This window comes from Helicoverpa zea, chromosome 3 (genome assembly GCF_022581195.2).
Source record: "Helicoverpa zea isolate HzStark_Cry1AcR chromosome 3, ilHelZeax1.1, whole genome shotgun sequence".
In the NCBI taxonomy this organism is placed as follows: Eukaryota; Metazoa; Arthropoda; class Insecta; order Lepidoptera; family Noctuidae; genus Helicoverpa; species Helicoverpa zea.
This window is the reverse complement of record NC_061454.1, coordinates 7,574,709-7,590,622: the sequence shown is the minus strand read 5'-3', so window position 1 is coordinate 7,590,622 and position 15,914 is coordinate 7,574,709. Positions and strand designations below refer to the sequence as shown.

General features: G+C 35.7%; 1 protein-coding gene across 4 annotated transcripts in view; it reads right to left on the bottom strand.

Annotated features, from left to right (window-relative positions):
• LOC124645698 (trissin receptor-like) overlaps positions 1-15,914 on the bottom strand; it is a 123,394-nt gene that overhangs the window by 58,177 nt on the left and 49,303 nt on the right. For all 4 annotated transcript variants that reach the window (XM_047185550.1, XM_047185552.1, XM_047185549.1 and 1 more), the window contains exons 3-5: positions 9,311-9,455; positions 5,403-5,562; positions 3,923-4,120 (exon numbers count right to left, since the gene is read on the bottom strand). In XM_047185550.1, the coding sequence (XP_047041506.1) occupies positions 3,923-4,120; positions 5,403-5,562; positions 9,311-9,455 (503 nt within the window). The remainder of the gene's footprint in view (positions 1-3,922; positions 4,121-5,402; positions 5,563-9,310; positions 9,456-15,914) is intronic.

Below are 15,914 nucleotides of genomic sequence, written 5' to 3'. Positions count from 1 at the left end.
ATTGACTGCGCAAATTAAACGCATCGTAAATTTCGTTCTTCAATAACGTACCTAGATAATAAAATCAACATTCAATATACATTATAAAGGAGATAACTGGGTAAGGTTTCTGTTTGATATCAAAACAGCAATATGCTCGCTTGCTCAAGTCATTATTTCAAACAAAAGATGAATAGCAGCGCGGGCAGAGATAGCCGAAGAACAAATGCCACTATCGGCAGTTTGTATTGCGAAAGCACGGATGAATAAAGAAATACGTTTGTTTTTAATTTTTCCAATACGTATCTAGTGGTCTAGTCGAGAATAGGTCAACTTACGAATGAAGGGGCAAATGCATTATGCAACACCTGGTACCGGTTACTCTGAAAGGTTTCACTTTCTAGCGGAGGAGCTTCAAAGTCCGTTGGTAACGTTTAAATTCCATATGTAATTCCAAATATATTGGTGAGCCTCAAACAATGCAACATGGTTCGAAAATGGCAAAATGTACCTACCAGAGATCTTCTTTTGCTTAATGTTAAATAAGAAGGCAAGCAAGGGGCATTGATGGATTACATTCTTAATGAAGCATAATATCATCGTAAAACGAATTCCGTCCAGCGATGCGGAGGTCATAAAACAAGTTAACGATCGAAGTATGATGTGTCCTGTCACTGTGTGTGCTATGTCAACAGTTATGTTTAGAAATATCTTGTATGTTTAATATTACACTAAACAGTTACTTTATACAACACAAGTATAGCCGATTGTTTGAATTGCAAAAAATACCCTTTTCCTAAAACTATGTCCAAAATGTTTGTGGTTCAAAGATATGCAAAACGTTACGTAGTTTCTTTGTTACCCTTCGTAATCAGCATAATATGTCTAGAGTCTCAACATGTTCATTTTACTTTTATATTAAAAGAAATGCTAGCTCCGCACATAGGGGTATTTTGCATTTTTAGCCGGGCGAAACTAGTAAAAACAAACTTTCACATAAAAGAAAAAAATTCTACTTGTTAGCCAGCCAGGTAACTACTGAACGAAATCTGAGCTTTCTGGACTCCTACCCACACGCCAGCTACCCACAAATCTGTCAGAACTTGATCGTTGTCACATGCACTCACGTCAGTTACTGGCTACATTAAAAACGTGCCGTGTTTGATACCTCAGAGTTTTTTTATTGTGAGTTAGATAACCAAAACTACTATGGATTATCATAATACAGGTAAGAACAGTTTTATTTGTTATGATTTACTAATGTTTACGTATATTTTTAAGATTCAAAATCAATTTTTGAAGTTCAACATTTTTAAACGTTTTTTTGTATGAATTCTACTATTCTCAGGGATTAAAGTTATCCTTCCGAGCGTTTCCGGATAACGATTTCTGTTGTAACGTATTACAAAATCTGTCAGGTGATAGATATTACACACATTGGGTGCTACTTTTTGCTACTTTCGACAAAACTTAGACTTTTCTGCTGATGTTAGCTAAAAACCATTAACCATTATTTTCAAGCAAAGTAGCAAAAAGTAGCACCCAATGTGTGTAATGTCCAGAAAAGCTCAGATTTCGTTCAGTAGTTACCTGGCTGGCTAACAAGTAGAATTTTTTTCTTTTATGTGAAAGTTTGTTTTTACTAGTTTCGCCCGGCTAAAAATGCAAAATACCCCTATGTGCTCCGTGTCGGAACAACTTATCTTCTCGTTGAATATCGATTCATCGTTTATCACATTTCGATATAACCTTATCTTCGACGCGACGATGGTGTAGCCTTATTTTTCTTTTATTGGCCGGCAGACTATTGCAGTAAAATATTTTCCGTGGGCACAGAAGTAGGTTGTCTTTTAAAAATCGATTTAGATCGATCTAGATTTAGGTAGATTTAGAGTAGAGGCCTGAAGCTGTAAATTTTTAAGCTAGCCATTAGGACTAAGGACGATATATTTTTACTACTTTGATATAAAACTTGTGTAAAAGGTAAACCTTCTATTACCTACGTATGTTACATAACCGTTCAATGTTATTTTTGTCGTCTGTGCGATACACGAATTTTATGTACCTTTATGGATATTTTAAGAAAGTAATAACAAATTACTTCACACGACTACCTTGAGACGTTGAATTAAAGAAATAATGTTTATAGCTGGGTACGCAGTTACGATTTGGATAATGTTATTAAATAGCATGTTTTTCTGAGAATATACATTCTTCATTTTCTAAGACGCTAACACGTGTTCTGATAGGCGCTGACGCAATGTTTTGAGCACCTTCAGCGTGTAAGTCGGAAATGCTTGTCGTATACAAACAGCCCACACGATCATTAAAATTCTGGCGTGCGGACATCCCGTTTTCTGTATTAAAATATTCAACAGCTGACGTTTGAGTTTTAATACAAACGAAGTCCCGATTAAACGGCGAGACCGCTATACATCCTTTTGTTGAATGTTTATGTTCACGTATTTTAATTATTTTTGCTCAAAGAACGGAAGGCTATTATCTAAGGGTCATCCCAGACTGCTTGTAAATTGGCAGTCATCTTTAGTCGTAAAATTAATAAAGAATCCACAACAAGTTGAAAATATAGTAAGTAGTGTCTCTATTACAACTTTTTGCTATAAATAGAATCAAAAGTCATTAAGAATATCTCAAATAAAGACATTCACATAACGATAAAAATATTTTCATAAGAAAAGTGCCGTTCAAAGTATTTGAAAAATTGCAAATACATTTGTGGTTTTTGTGTGGTCGGTTCCCTGCATTTTATCTAGGTAGACATTTCTGAAGCCACGTACGAAAAAGGTTGTTTTGCTCGCCGCACTTAATGTTTTATGTAATTGATGAAATCCAGCGAAATATCAAAACTCAAAACTACTTGTAGGAATTTTAGATTAAGGCAATTTTGGATATAACATTTATATCTCATCAGAATCATGACGAAGCATCTTAATACCAAACTGCGGACTCGAAATCGCTTAGACCTTCAATATTTTCAGTGATCTATGAGAAAATACTTTTTATCAGATTTTGATAGCTTCTCAAAGCTGAATGTGAAATACAAAAGATATTAAGATTTATGTAACTGGTCTCGATAGTCTGCCCATTCAGCATATTTAGCTACTTTTCATAAAATGGGATGTTGAGTGCAGCGCTGTATTGGGACTTGTGCTTGGTAAGCTCTTTGTCCAGCTGTCTAGCATCCAATATCTGTCGCAAATTGCGTCCGTCGATTGTCACCCTGCCAGTGACGTCAGCAGAGGAAAAAAAGAATGACAGAACATGAAATGAACGTAACGAGAAATGAGACATTCTGTGCTTCGATGATGTCCTGTTATATGTACACGTGAAACTATAGAATTTCTCATTAAGGTCAGTATGACCGATATATTCTGGGTCACTCGAGTAAAGTTAGCCGAAGTTTATTATTAAGGCAAAGTAAGACACCTGTGCGCATAAACTTGTTAAGTTAGGCGGTACTTCATTGAACATATTCTAATAAACAAAACTTTGAGCAACTCAGTACCAATATTATCGATCACTTCCATAAAAACTTTTAGGTATTCGTGCTATAAATTAATGACCATGACATCGCGTATTTTTAAAAAACCTTCGTACTTTCGAATGGCATATTTAATTTGAAGTGGCACCCAAATACGGTTTATCGCGCGCTTGAACATTTGCACGGTACTGTGAAGGCTCTCCCGCACAGCTGCAGTATTAACGGTTGATAAAATCGTATGCGTTATTAATATTCTTAGTATATTATGTTTACTAAAACACAGATATATTACACACAGCTGTGTAAAACCACAAGTGTCTCCCTATTAAATAAACCAATAACAGATAGATAGATACTCGTACTTCATTACGGCATTCGATTATTACTCTACAATTGTTTCAGAGAGCACTATACTATGCTTGATATACTTAGTTCACTCACCGTCATAACACATAATGGTGTGACGTAGAGAAGGCCGAAGTTCACCATGTCGAAGAGCTCGGAGTTGTACTTTCTTCTGTGGGAGATGCATATCGTTTCCATGTGGCCGTCGCCGAGGTCATTCGTTATGGTTTCCACCCATATGAACTTCGGCGCACTGTAGGCTGCACTCGTGATCCACACGCCGAGTATCACCAACTGTACATAAAAAGTAAGGTAAATTAATAGTTTAAAAAAAACTAAAAAACACGCTTGGTGTGTATTGTCATCAGAACTCAGAGCGTGTGCAAAGTTTCATCTTAATCGAAGGCCTGGAACTGTGTCGAATTAAGATTCCAAGATTTCCTTACATCGTTACAAGTGAAGCTAATATAAGCGTGTTAAAATACCTGATGCGAAAATATAACGGCCAACACTAGGTACAATTTTTTTTTCAATAACAATGGCAAATTATTACACTTTCGAACAACATTCGTGGAGCTAATAAAAACTCTTCTTGAAGTAGGTACGATAGGCACTTACATACAAATTCAGATAAGCCAATAAACGAAACTATGCCACTACCAAAACTATTACACAAAAACTTGTGTTAAGCCTACAAGTTTCTAAGAAGTCTAACAACAATAACAATAATCTTCAACTACCTACATACTTGTGTTTAAGCAGGCAGGAAAATTGGGCCGTTACAAGGAAAACTGTATCCAATATTAACTAATTTCAATTTTATATTAGAAACGGGAAATTAAGCTGGCTTATAATTTAGTTATTAAACAATATAATTTATTCTAGAGCTACCGGACTGAAATCTACATATTTTCAGACCGCTTTCAGGCTTGGAGCGAGTCTAGTATATTAAGCAAAACTTATTAAGTACAACATACTAAAGTGATGCCACTGTGAAGTCCAGATTATACTGGTTCTAGCTGGTTCATGCTGCACTGGTCACAAAATTAGCGTTTAAAATAGCGTTTGGCATTTAGCTACAATACTCGAATTAAAATACTGTCAAGCTCTGATATCTAGTCAACTCGACTGTTGCTGGACAGTTACATAACAGTATTTAAATAACTTGCTTATCTCCCCTTTAAAAGTTTTATGTTAATTGCCTTCTAAATAAACGGGGGTTTTAAATATAAGTAAATAAAGCTCAGCAATAAATTCTATTCTGAACCCACTAGTTCTCAACAGTCTCCTAAGAAAACAAATTAAAATAAGAGTAAGTATTTGGTTTACAAGTATTTTGTATAAGCAATATAAAATAATATTATCTAATAGTTAGTAAATATTATATTAAAAGCACTACGTGCAGCGAACTGGGACACAAAGTGAACGATATTTGTCGACCTGAATGTTATAAGAAATTTATTTGGTTTTCTGCGAAAAACATTCATCCCATCTGAGGGAATAAGAGAAGTCAATTCAAATAAAATAGTTCCCTCGTGTCTCTTTCACCGTTCGTGTATGACACGCGGAATCTTACCCTAAGTCGCGTGGAAGTGAGTATTTGCTTGCAAGTGATGGGGTGTATAATAGCGAAGTATCTCTCCGTACAAATCACCACGAGTATGAATATCGACGCCGTGTAGCTTAGTGAGTGCACAAACTGGTACATCTTGCACAAGAAGTCCCCGAACACCCAGCTGAAAATAGAAACAAATGTTCACAGATTGCAACGTAAGATACATCGAGCTAAAGCTTTGGTTTCCTAGGAAAGCGGTGCCGTCAAATAGCGGCCGTAATATTACGGACGCAAATAGATGGTCGTCTTTACGGTGATGACATGTGGAAAGTTCCACGGCCGTTTTATCACACCGTCATTGACTTTTTCTATAATCTTTACTTTTAATATTATATATTGCTTCGTGGTTACGAACGAAATCTATTAAAATTTCGTCGTCCTCGTTGCTCCAAGAGTTGGAACTCATTTTTGACGTTGTACCGAAAAAAAAAACATAAATACGTATTAAAAAAGCTTCACCGCTTTCAATAAAACGTTCACCAAACTATCTGACACCGACAAGACGGCCGTCATGGAAATGGCGGCACCGCTTTTTGAAGTTACGGTGTCAGTTACCGCTCTCCAGGAAACCGCCCCATTTTGTTTACATAGACAACGTTCTAGTGACGTCATTCACCGCTGTATTACGGCCGTTATATGACGGCACCGCTTTCCTAGGAAACCCAAGCTTTAGGCTAACATCAATAACGGCAAATTGTACAGTACATATTGACCGTTCGTTTTCTAGCAATAAATATGTTCTCTTCCAGCCCTCTTTTCGACATCGTGTGTCTTGGGCTGAGATATTATTACAGCTAGAAGCGATAATAAATTAAATACATTATAGGCCAAATACATGTGTACTAATTCTGGCTTACCGTATGTTTGCACCCTAGGGACCTACCGTATCTGTAGCTGTCAATGGAACTAACTATATTTATACCTACCTAAATATATTTAGCTACTACAAGAAGCAACGGCGGATACCACGATTAGACTGTCAAAGGTCCAAATGAATGTACAACCGGCTTAACGTGGTTTCAGTGGTACAAAGTGGTCTCGTTGTGGACGGCGAGTTATATTAGGCCAATAGGCCTCCCAGCGGACTACTTTACTTACGTACAAAAGCCAACTAAAGCTGTATAGTACCGGCCTTACAAAATTGTCAGAACAAATTTAAAAAAAATAATTACGTATTTAGCAAAATTTTAAGGCTTTAAAGCCCTGGCTTTCACCCTTTTCGAGCTTTTATTCACTTGGTTAAATTATTATTGGCTCGTGAATACTAAAAGCTTTTTCAAATTGATTTAGTCAAGTGTCAAATCGGTATGATTGATTATTGCTAATGTTACTCAGCCTTAAATATGAACAAATGTTTTTTGGTCATAATGGTTTAACAATCTCGACCTACTGACGTCAAACAGGTACATTCATCAACCCTTAACTGGGAAATGCCGAAGCATGAAACGAATTCGGTATTAATTTGCATTATTTATTTATTACAAAGAAATCATTAATTCTGAAGCTCCCTACAATCAAGAATTCAAAGGATTTTTGGGAGTAAAATTGTATAATTATTCTTTGTTAATATTGATAATCATTTATGTTCTAATTCTTTTTTTAAGCCGATGTTGTACCTGGGAGAAGACATAACGCCAGGGATTACTTAAAACGTGGATACAATAGCAATTGACCTTGTAGTAATCGACTGCAAAATACGTTTTTTCTATCATGTTTTGCATAAATGAACTAATAAACTATTTTGGTCATTCAACTAGTATTATCAATGATACAAGTCTCCACGACTTGTATCATTAATCTAGTGTCAGTGAACAGTTCTGCTGAACAAAGAATTCTGGATTCAAGTCTAGAAAAGTGTTATTGGTTTTTCCATTTGGAATTCTCAATATCTGCCGGGGTCTGGATTCGTGACCAGTCGACGAAAATTCTATCGCTATGTACTGAATGTATTTCAATGCCATACTTTGAGAAAATAGACCTGTTTTTTTTGCTACGTTTAATGGATAAAAGCTGCGTCAGCACGTACAAACAACAGTAATTAATCATCATACACCTCCCCACTTGGCTACGATTGCTGGTCACGTTTTCTCACGATTCATAATCCTTTAATATTTCGGGATCTGGATGAAGGCCGGGCCAATCTCTCAACAAGAATAGTGACTGTGTGATTTGTAGTGGAAAATACACGGAGTTCCACTCAGCAGAACTAGTTTGCAACAATGAATAGTGGAGGGAAATACGGGTGCCGACGGGATCGAATAATTCGCGAAGCGGACCGCAATCCGAATTATTTTTAGGATTATTCTGATAAACCCAGATAAAATTAATAAGTCATTTCCCCTATTTTCCCTAAAACTTCCAGCATAATATAATATAGGACAAAGCAATTTACTACGTAGGTTTGTAGGTCCCAGCAATGAGGGTGAACTTATTTATATTAATCGGCTTCGAATTCTGCCTCGGGGCTTCTACCGCGTTTCACAGGAACTCCGATGATTGACCATTATTGAAGTCTGTAAGGTTTGATTTGATGTTTTCTGTTACTAGTATGCCTACAACTAGGATGCGAGGTACAATTGAATGACGTATTACACATTATTGTATCCTGTACCCGTTTGCCACGTGTAGGAGTTATAGCCGGCGAGGATAGTAACTCAATATTATTTATTCTGACAACCCTGACTCCCTCTTTGACAGCGGCTTCCGTATCTCAGGCGCAAATGCCAAAGATTCTTATTTCCTGTACACTTCATCGTCAATTTAGCCGAAATACAGAAAAACTCCAAGTGTCCCAACACATATGTACCTATATTCCAAGAATTTGTAGAAGTGAAAGATTTGTAGGAACTTATTAATTTTAGCAACATATTGTGTGGTAAATAGGATTATTTTTTTAGGAAGGCTTTTGTAAATTCCTTGCCATAGACTGAGCTCAGTTCCATCTCATAAAGCCAGAGGAAGGCTTTTGTAAATTCCTTGCCATAGACTGAGCTCAATTCCATCTCATAAAGCCAGCCTTAAATTCTATGAGTATCATTTGTGGATCAGTATTATTATGAAGACAAAAAATAAGAGCCTAACTTTTACCTATGATAAATTACTTGGTCTGAATTAATCCTGCTGAGTACGTTTATTTAGTTCCATAAAAATGATTAACTAATTGAAAACAAATTCTGAGAGATCTATCTTTGAGCCAGATTAATGAAGTACATTACGAAGATTTCTCGAGAACATGTAATAAGTCTCTAAAACTAGAAAAGAAGTATTAATTAATTATTTCAGCGAATTTGCTAAATTGTGCTCGCCTTACACACAATATGATTGCAGAGTGTGAATAATCAAAAAAGTCAACGTTATTACAAAAAGTAAACAAATTGTTAATTTGGGATTAATTAACCGGACTCGCGTTCGACATTAGACCTTGTTTACTTAGGGGGCTGAACATGATAGGCAAATATTAAATGTGATTGTGAAGCAACACGCTCGGAGCAACGGCAGCGTTGACATTTGATCGCTGACAATTAGATCAAAGCGGGGATTGAGTTCCCCTAGGGTGCAAGCCTACCTTAAGCTTCCAATAGTATCTAGTGAACAATAAGGAATAATAATTTGGGTCAGATATAATGTTCTACGTCCCGTTATTTTAGGTAGAGACAATTTTCTTGTAGTAATCATTTTTTTTTATAACTGATGAGAGGTCATTCCTCCTTGGTATATTCCATACTTATCTTCTCGAGTTTCTTTCAACATCATTATTTTTACATTGGACCAATTGGTACCCCCTGGTACGCACTAATTCATTCAACATGTTGTTTTAAATACGTGGAATGTTTCCATTAGATGTTTACCTGATGTTTCGATTCACTCACCTCGGTATAAGATATATAGTCAAATTTTGGAAGACACAAAACACGCCAACACATAAATCTGCCACGGCGAGATTCGCCAAAAAGAAGTTTGTTATGGAGCGCAGACGCCGCGATAAAGTAACCACGAGGATAACGAGCAGGTTCCCTGAAACAAACAAAATACATCACATTCGATTTTAAGCAAGCATCGTTTTAAAGAGAAACTTCTCAGAAATTCCCAGCAATAGTCTGAATTTGTTTCCTCAATCTATTAACTTTCTGAGTGAACTATTTTTTATCCACACTAATTCGACAAAGAAGTAACAACAAATAAATCAAAGGTTATCTAACAATGCCAAAGGTTCTCAGAATCAAGAGGGTAAATAATAAAACGTCTCGCTCAATATGTTATAGGTACAATAAAGGACGTTTATTGAAGTCGACACTAATTCAACGATGAGAGTAATTCTCTCTCGTCACTCCTGGCAACAGGTCCCGCGACTTTTGATACGTTGTTACTAAGTACGACAAACTTTGCCCTAACCAATGTAGATTAGATTTGGCATTATTGAATCACACAATCAGCGAGGTCAGCGGGGTTATTTTGACAGCTAATTAGATCTGCGCTTGCCTTCTTCTAAAACCACTAGAAAGCTTTCATAAAAACATCACAACTCTCTTTGTAACTCCAAATTTTTTTCCAAAGATTTACACCAAGCACCTGAATGGATGATTTTCTTTTGTTACTTTTTTGACTCCCCTTTTGTAACTTGTCATTTAATTATATCAATTTTGATGGCCAGGGAATCCTAGCATCTGATGACTATATATTCGTCTTGCCGTATTGTGGTCTTATGTAATTCCATCGCTCGCCAAAACTGACCATCTGTTCAGAACAGTAATGCCATAATAGTGCGCAGCCGGTATAATGAAACAATCACAAGCACGTTGAACGAATGTGTGCACTAACTAACAATGCATTAGTCGCGAGCGCACAACTGAGAACATAATAGTCTTTTACTTGCATCTGACAGACCGTCAATCCAATTTGCATAGGAAACAAATGATTCGCGGTTTTCTAAAACATTCGCGGAATGGTGCGTTGTGTTAACACAAGTAAGTTAGCTTATCACTATTCCGACTAGCACTTGTTCGATTTAAAAAATAAGTTTAAAAAATTATATAATTTTTTTATAATTGATTTATGTATTTACACAGTTCGGCTTAAGAAGTAGGTACCAATTTCAAATTGCCTATTTTGCAGTTCCACTTCTTAAAAGGTAACTTAAAATTGTCCCAAGTAACTCCAAATAGTCTTCCTCTTTAGGTTGAAAGCGTAAATAACGAACAAATAAATACAGATCTTCTTTGTCGATTACTTTAGTGGTTTCTTGAGAATAAAAACTGTAATGCAAATTGATATTAAATATATTGTTTAATGGTAAAAACGTGTACTTAAAATGATTGAAAAAATTACCCCTCTTGGGCAAAGTAGCGGTCAAGACCCTTGTATTCTCCATTTGAGAAGAAACTATTGCCACATAATATACTAATGATGTTTATATATAAAACTACACGATAATAAATAGTAAAATTAATAAAAGAACGTTCAAAAAGAGGTGTTAAACAAATCCATAAATTTCGGATCAATGAGGATAACTAACATTCTGTATATTCATTAAATACCAATACACTCAATTTACATTAGGTAGTAATTAATCTAGTAGCAATCAATTTCCGGAATTGTTTAATCATGAAGGAACTTTTTTCATTACATTTAATTTGATCGCCGAACAACGCATATATAAATGTTAAATGTTTTATTTTATCGAAGAGACAATCATACTGATGTATAATGTGTATGTATAACTGCCTCGTTGGTCTAGCTGTCGCAAGTGCGGCTGCTGAGCACGAGGTCTCGAGTTCGATTCCCGAGTCGGGCCGAAATCGCTTTGTGGGTTTTAGAAGACTTTCACATAGCAGCCCGGAGCCTGGAAGGTGGTGATTGATACACCCGTGCATCGGAGAGCACGTAAATGTCGGTCCTGCGCCTGATCTCTTTCCGGTCGTGTCGGATTGCCGTCCCATCGGGCTATGAGAGTTAAGGAATAGTGAGTGCACCTGTGTCTGCGCAAATGCTCGTGCACTATAATATGTCCTGCGCAGTTGGCTAATCTCCTTACATGAGAACAGCCGCCGTAGCCGATAATCGGCTAGGAGAACATCATCATCATCATCATCATCATCATGTATAATTATACTGAAAACTTATTTAAGACTGAAAATGGCAAAAAAATACAGCTTGTCCTCTGGAGATAAATTGTTTTTCTTTAAAGCGGTTGTACTCGTTGGTACTACTAGGTCAATGTGAACTGAAGAAAAGAGCAGCTGGTTTTAATTAATTTCAATAAAATTGTAGCTGAGAAATGAAAGCTTTTCTAGACAAAGTTTTTGCAAGCTTTTTGTCTTCTAGATTATCTTGTATCATAAAAGATGTCGGTATACTGAAGTGAATCAGCTTGTGGGTCGAAGGAAACAAATAAAAATAAAATTCTTTCTATGGCTTCAATTTTGTTAGGAAAGCCTTACAGAGACCAAGTTATTCCGAAATATTGCCAGGAATAGAAGTTTCTTAAGAAAGTTTTGGGATCGTTATTTTAGTATCGCGTAGAAAATTTTTTATACTTGAAATATCGTCTTACAAATTCTTGTACTTATTACATCATTTGTATGAATCCCTTAGCGCTAATCGCGTAGAAGTTGCGAAAGTATAAAAACTTATCCCTTTGCTTTTTTTAATGGGCGATTTAGTATAAAGAGCCACTTAGTAGTTGTTGCTAGTGTTGCTCAAGTGGTCGTGTTCGTTCACAGTTATAGCGAGTCAACACAACTTTATTACAACACGAGGATTTTAATAGCACTGGACTTGCCAGTTCAACACTCTGACTTTGCGTATGAATTAGATAATTTCAATACTAAAGATAGAAGATAGAAAGATAATGATGATTTTATTAGTAATGTAAGTTGTAGACACCAAGAGAAAGCATTACTTTATTCCAATAAATATGCCAAAGGGGAAATTTCATACTCTACTTGGTGTTACGTATGTTCGTAAATAGCTGAAAATGATGTCTACGTCTGGCTAAATGATATCAGGCTTTCCATATGATTTGTTTTACTAGCAACCCGGAATCTGTATTTGACGACACGACGTTCGTCAAGTTCATATTACAACAGAATGAAATATGGACGTAGTTACTCGAAGCTAGGCTATATTCAAGAAGATAGGCCTTTTTTTTTTTTTTTTTAGCGACGTAAAATCATCAAATGACCCCTCCCGCTGTGGGTTAGCAGCGGTGAGGGAGTGTCAGACTCTTACTGACTAAAATCGTCGTGTTCCGTCATAGGCCTTTTATGTACCAGGGCCGCGGTATCTCTTTCGAACAACCCGCAGCCCCGGCAGGAAGAAGATAGGCCTAACATTTCGAATAAAGCAAGCATAATTAATACAAAGAAAATATTAAACCAAAAGTAAAAGCGTGTTCCTGTCTTATAAAGGAACGAGAAATGATCATTAAGCTTTCTGATTAAATATTGGTAAGGCACAAATATTAAGCCTACTGGCAACTTACCCAGTTACCGAAATTGAGGAATCTCCCTCGCAACATTGTTGTATAAAACCATTAGCTTTATCTGATAATTCCTTTTAACGCCAAAGTTTGCAGAGAAAATAGTATTTATAATGAATTATAGTAATTGAAATTGTTATTAGCTCAGTAAAATATAACAACCCACCTTTCAAGTCTACTAACTTTTGTTTATTCGTTTCTTAATAAGTACGTACTTAAATCCAGTAATGAAAATTTGGTTTCAGGTGTAAAAATATTTTATAAATATTCTGCTGTAATTTTCACATTGTTCGTAATTTATGTAGGTAGATACATTAACTATACCCGTACTCGAAGCTTTTTAGAAAATTAGTTGAAAATATTGCGCGTTACGGAGAAAATATTTTACAATAGGAATTTACTCGTAAAAGAATGAAAATAGGACAAGAATCTAACCTGGAATTGCTTTGATACAATATTTCGATGGAAATTGTTTTACGCGTGTACCAAAATGTACTGGAAGATTCTGTTTCCGCGGGTATATATTTTGCGTTAAAAAGCTCTATTATTTTAACCGATTTTCCAAAGAGGTTCTCAATTCGAACGTAATGTTCAAACACAATTGACTCTTTATGGATTGCCATTTATAAAGTAAGTAGGTAATATTGATTTTTTTAAACTGTTTAATGAATGAGCAAACAGAAACTGTTCAGTCCCACTGTTTGCGTACCATACGTTTGGTTCATAAACGCACCCACGGCTCTGAAAAAATATTTTTGTTTGTATTTTATTTTATGCTCGCAATTATAGAGAAATGCTAGCTCAAAATAGATTGAATAATAATTATTAAGCTATTGCATAGCTTCTATCGCAGGCCTTGAGCGCGGGGACCAAATCCAGAAATTCCGTAACGAAAAAACCTCACGCTCCGGAGGTGTGGCTTGAAGGCCGTGCATCGTCTAACGTCGTGTCAGTTCGGCAGTCTTCGACACGGCGCTGTGTGTCGTGCGATTAGACGTATTGTACTTGACGAGCTGCTCCGAAATCGGACGGATACATAATCAGCTGTTTGTGAGAAAGATAATAAAACCCACATGTATTGTAAAATAATAAAAAATATTTTGAACAATATTAACTTTTTATTTATTTAATAAAAAAGAAAAATTTGTTTTCCTATCGGTCACCACGCTCAAAAAGTGTAACTTGAATTAATATCAAAGAAAAAGAAATACTGTTGATACAGAATGCTATGCAATAGCTTTACCGCGGCAGTCCCCGAGTGCCACACGTATTTTTTTCCTATTTTAAATATCTAGTACCAAAAAAAAATGCCTACATAACGATGCTGATTTTTTTTTGTTTGAGCAAAATATTGTAACCCTATAACGCTCGGGAGGCCTGATCACAGATTTTATTGGCAACTCATGAAAGTTACGAGCACGTAGTTTTTGAACTCTCTCATCGATTTAATGCAAGTGAAAAACGATGGTAAATCGTTTTCGATTACGGAAATAATCAGTCATTGAGGTTATGAGGATTAATGATGTTTGTAATGTTTTCAGACTATTATTCCGTGAATCTGTTCAGATTTTGCGTTAGATTCATGTTTTGTCTACCTCACTTTTCTAAAAAAAAACAATTCTGTATAAAGTGTATATTCGGATTACTGACTACCGAGAATAACTTTAATTTTGCGGTATAAAAGCGAGCACGTGTCATATAGTATATATTTCATTCAAGAACTGTAGCTTCTGCTAGAGGTTTCACCCGCGTCTCTAGTGAACTACTTCATATACCCAAATAGGAAATAAACGCTACCTCGACCTTCTCTTCAAATTTCGCCAAATTGGCTCAGAGGTTCTTGAATTAAAAATGGTGTAACTAACACTTCTTTCTTTTGATGATTGATGAGAGAGATAAGGCACGAAAGTTAATTTTCTAAAGTTCTTTCCTTTATTTCACACTATGGAAGTATGGCAACAGAATCTGCCCACAAAAACAAGTCATTATCTTGAATAATATTATAATTCTAGTGAAAAAAGTTGTCTATTTAAAAAGTACCAGCTATTTGTCAATTTAAATTATCCTAATGAGAAAGCTTGACGGCACCTGTCTCCTGAGTACTTTGGCTTTAAATGTAAGTTCTATCACAGGTTCTATTCGTAATCATGAATACTTTATTCATTTTATAGTGTTTCAGAGCGTAAAAAGCTCGTCTTTGCGAATTTATTTATTTCAGGTTTTATTTCTCCCTAAACGCTTAGGTAAGCCCAAACTGTATGCAGTGATTTCGCATCTTTCAAGGTCTAAAATTACTGAAATATAATATTACCTAGAACTTTATTTTTAATATATATTGTAATTTATTTATACAAACAAAATAAATTGTGTAGATCATCTTATTCCTTTTGAACGGTAGTTTCTGTTTTCTGCATTATATTATTCCGAGGCAGGGGAAAGGCAAAAAATAACTCGGGGAATGATAAATGACAAAAGAAGCTATGTTAGCATATGCTACAACAATGATAAATTAATAGACCGACGCTACACTCTTTGTTTTTTAAGATAAAACGAGCTGGTATTCACGAGTACTTAGTAATTTTTTTTGACAAATAGTCAAAATAATTTATAATTACTAGGTATATAACTAACTATGACGTCGTGTTCCATTCTTTGCCATCAAACCTCTGATAAAAACAAAAAACATATTTTCGACAAACGGTATGTACGTTACGAGTAGTCGGAAGTCAGAAAGTTTGGCATTCAGTCCAAGGTTGCCCGTTTAACTGGGTTGAGGAGGTCAGATAGGCAGTAGCTCTTTTTAAAGCTCTGGTACTCAGCCGTATCCGAGTAGACTGGAAACTTACAACTATAGTTGGGAAAAGGCTAGGCAAAAGATGAATGGATGTTTTATTTTATATAGTTACAATATACCAAAATAGTTGATGAACATTAATCTGTGTATATGAGATTCCTGATAATTCCAGCTAATTACGAGTTTCATTTGACACTGTTAA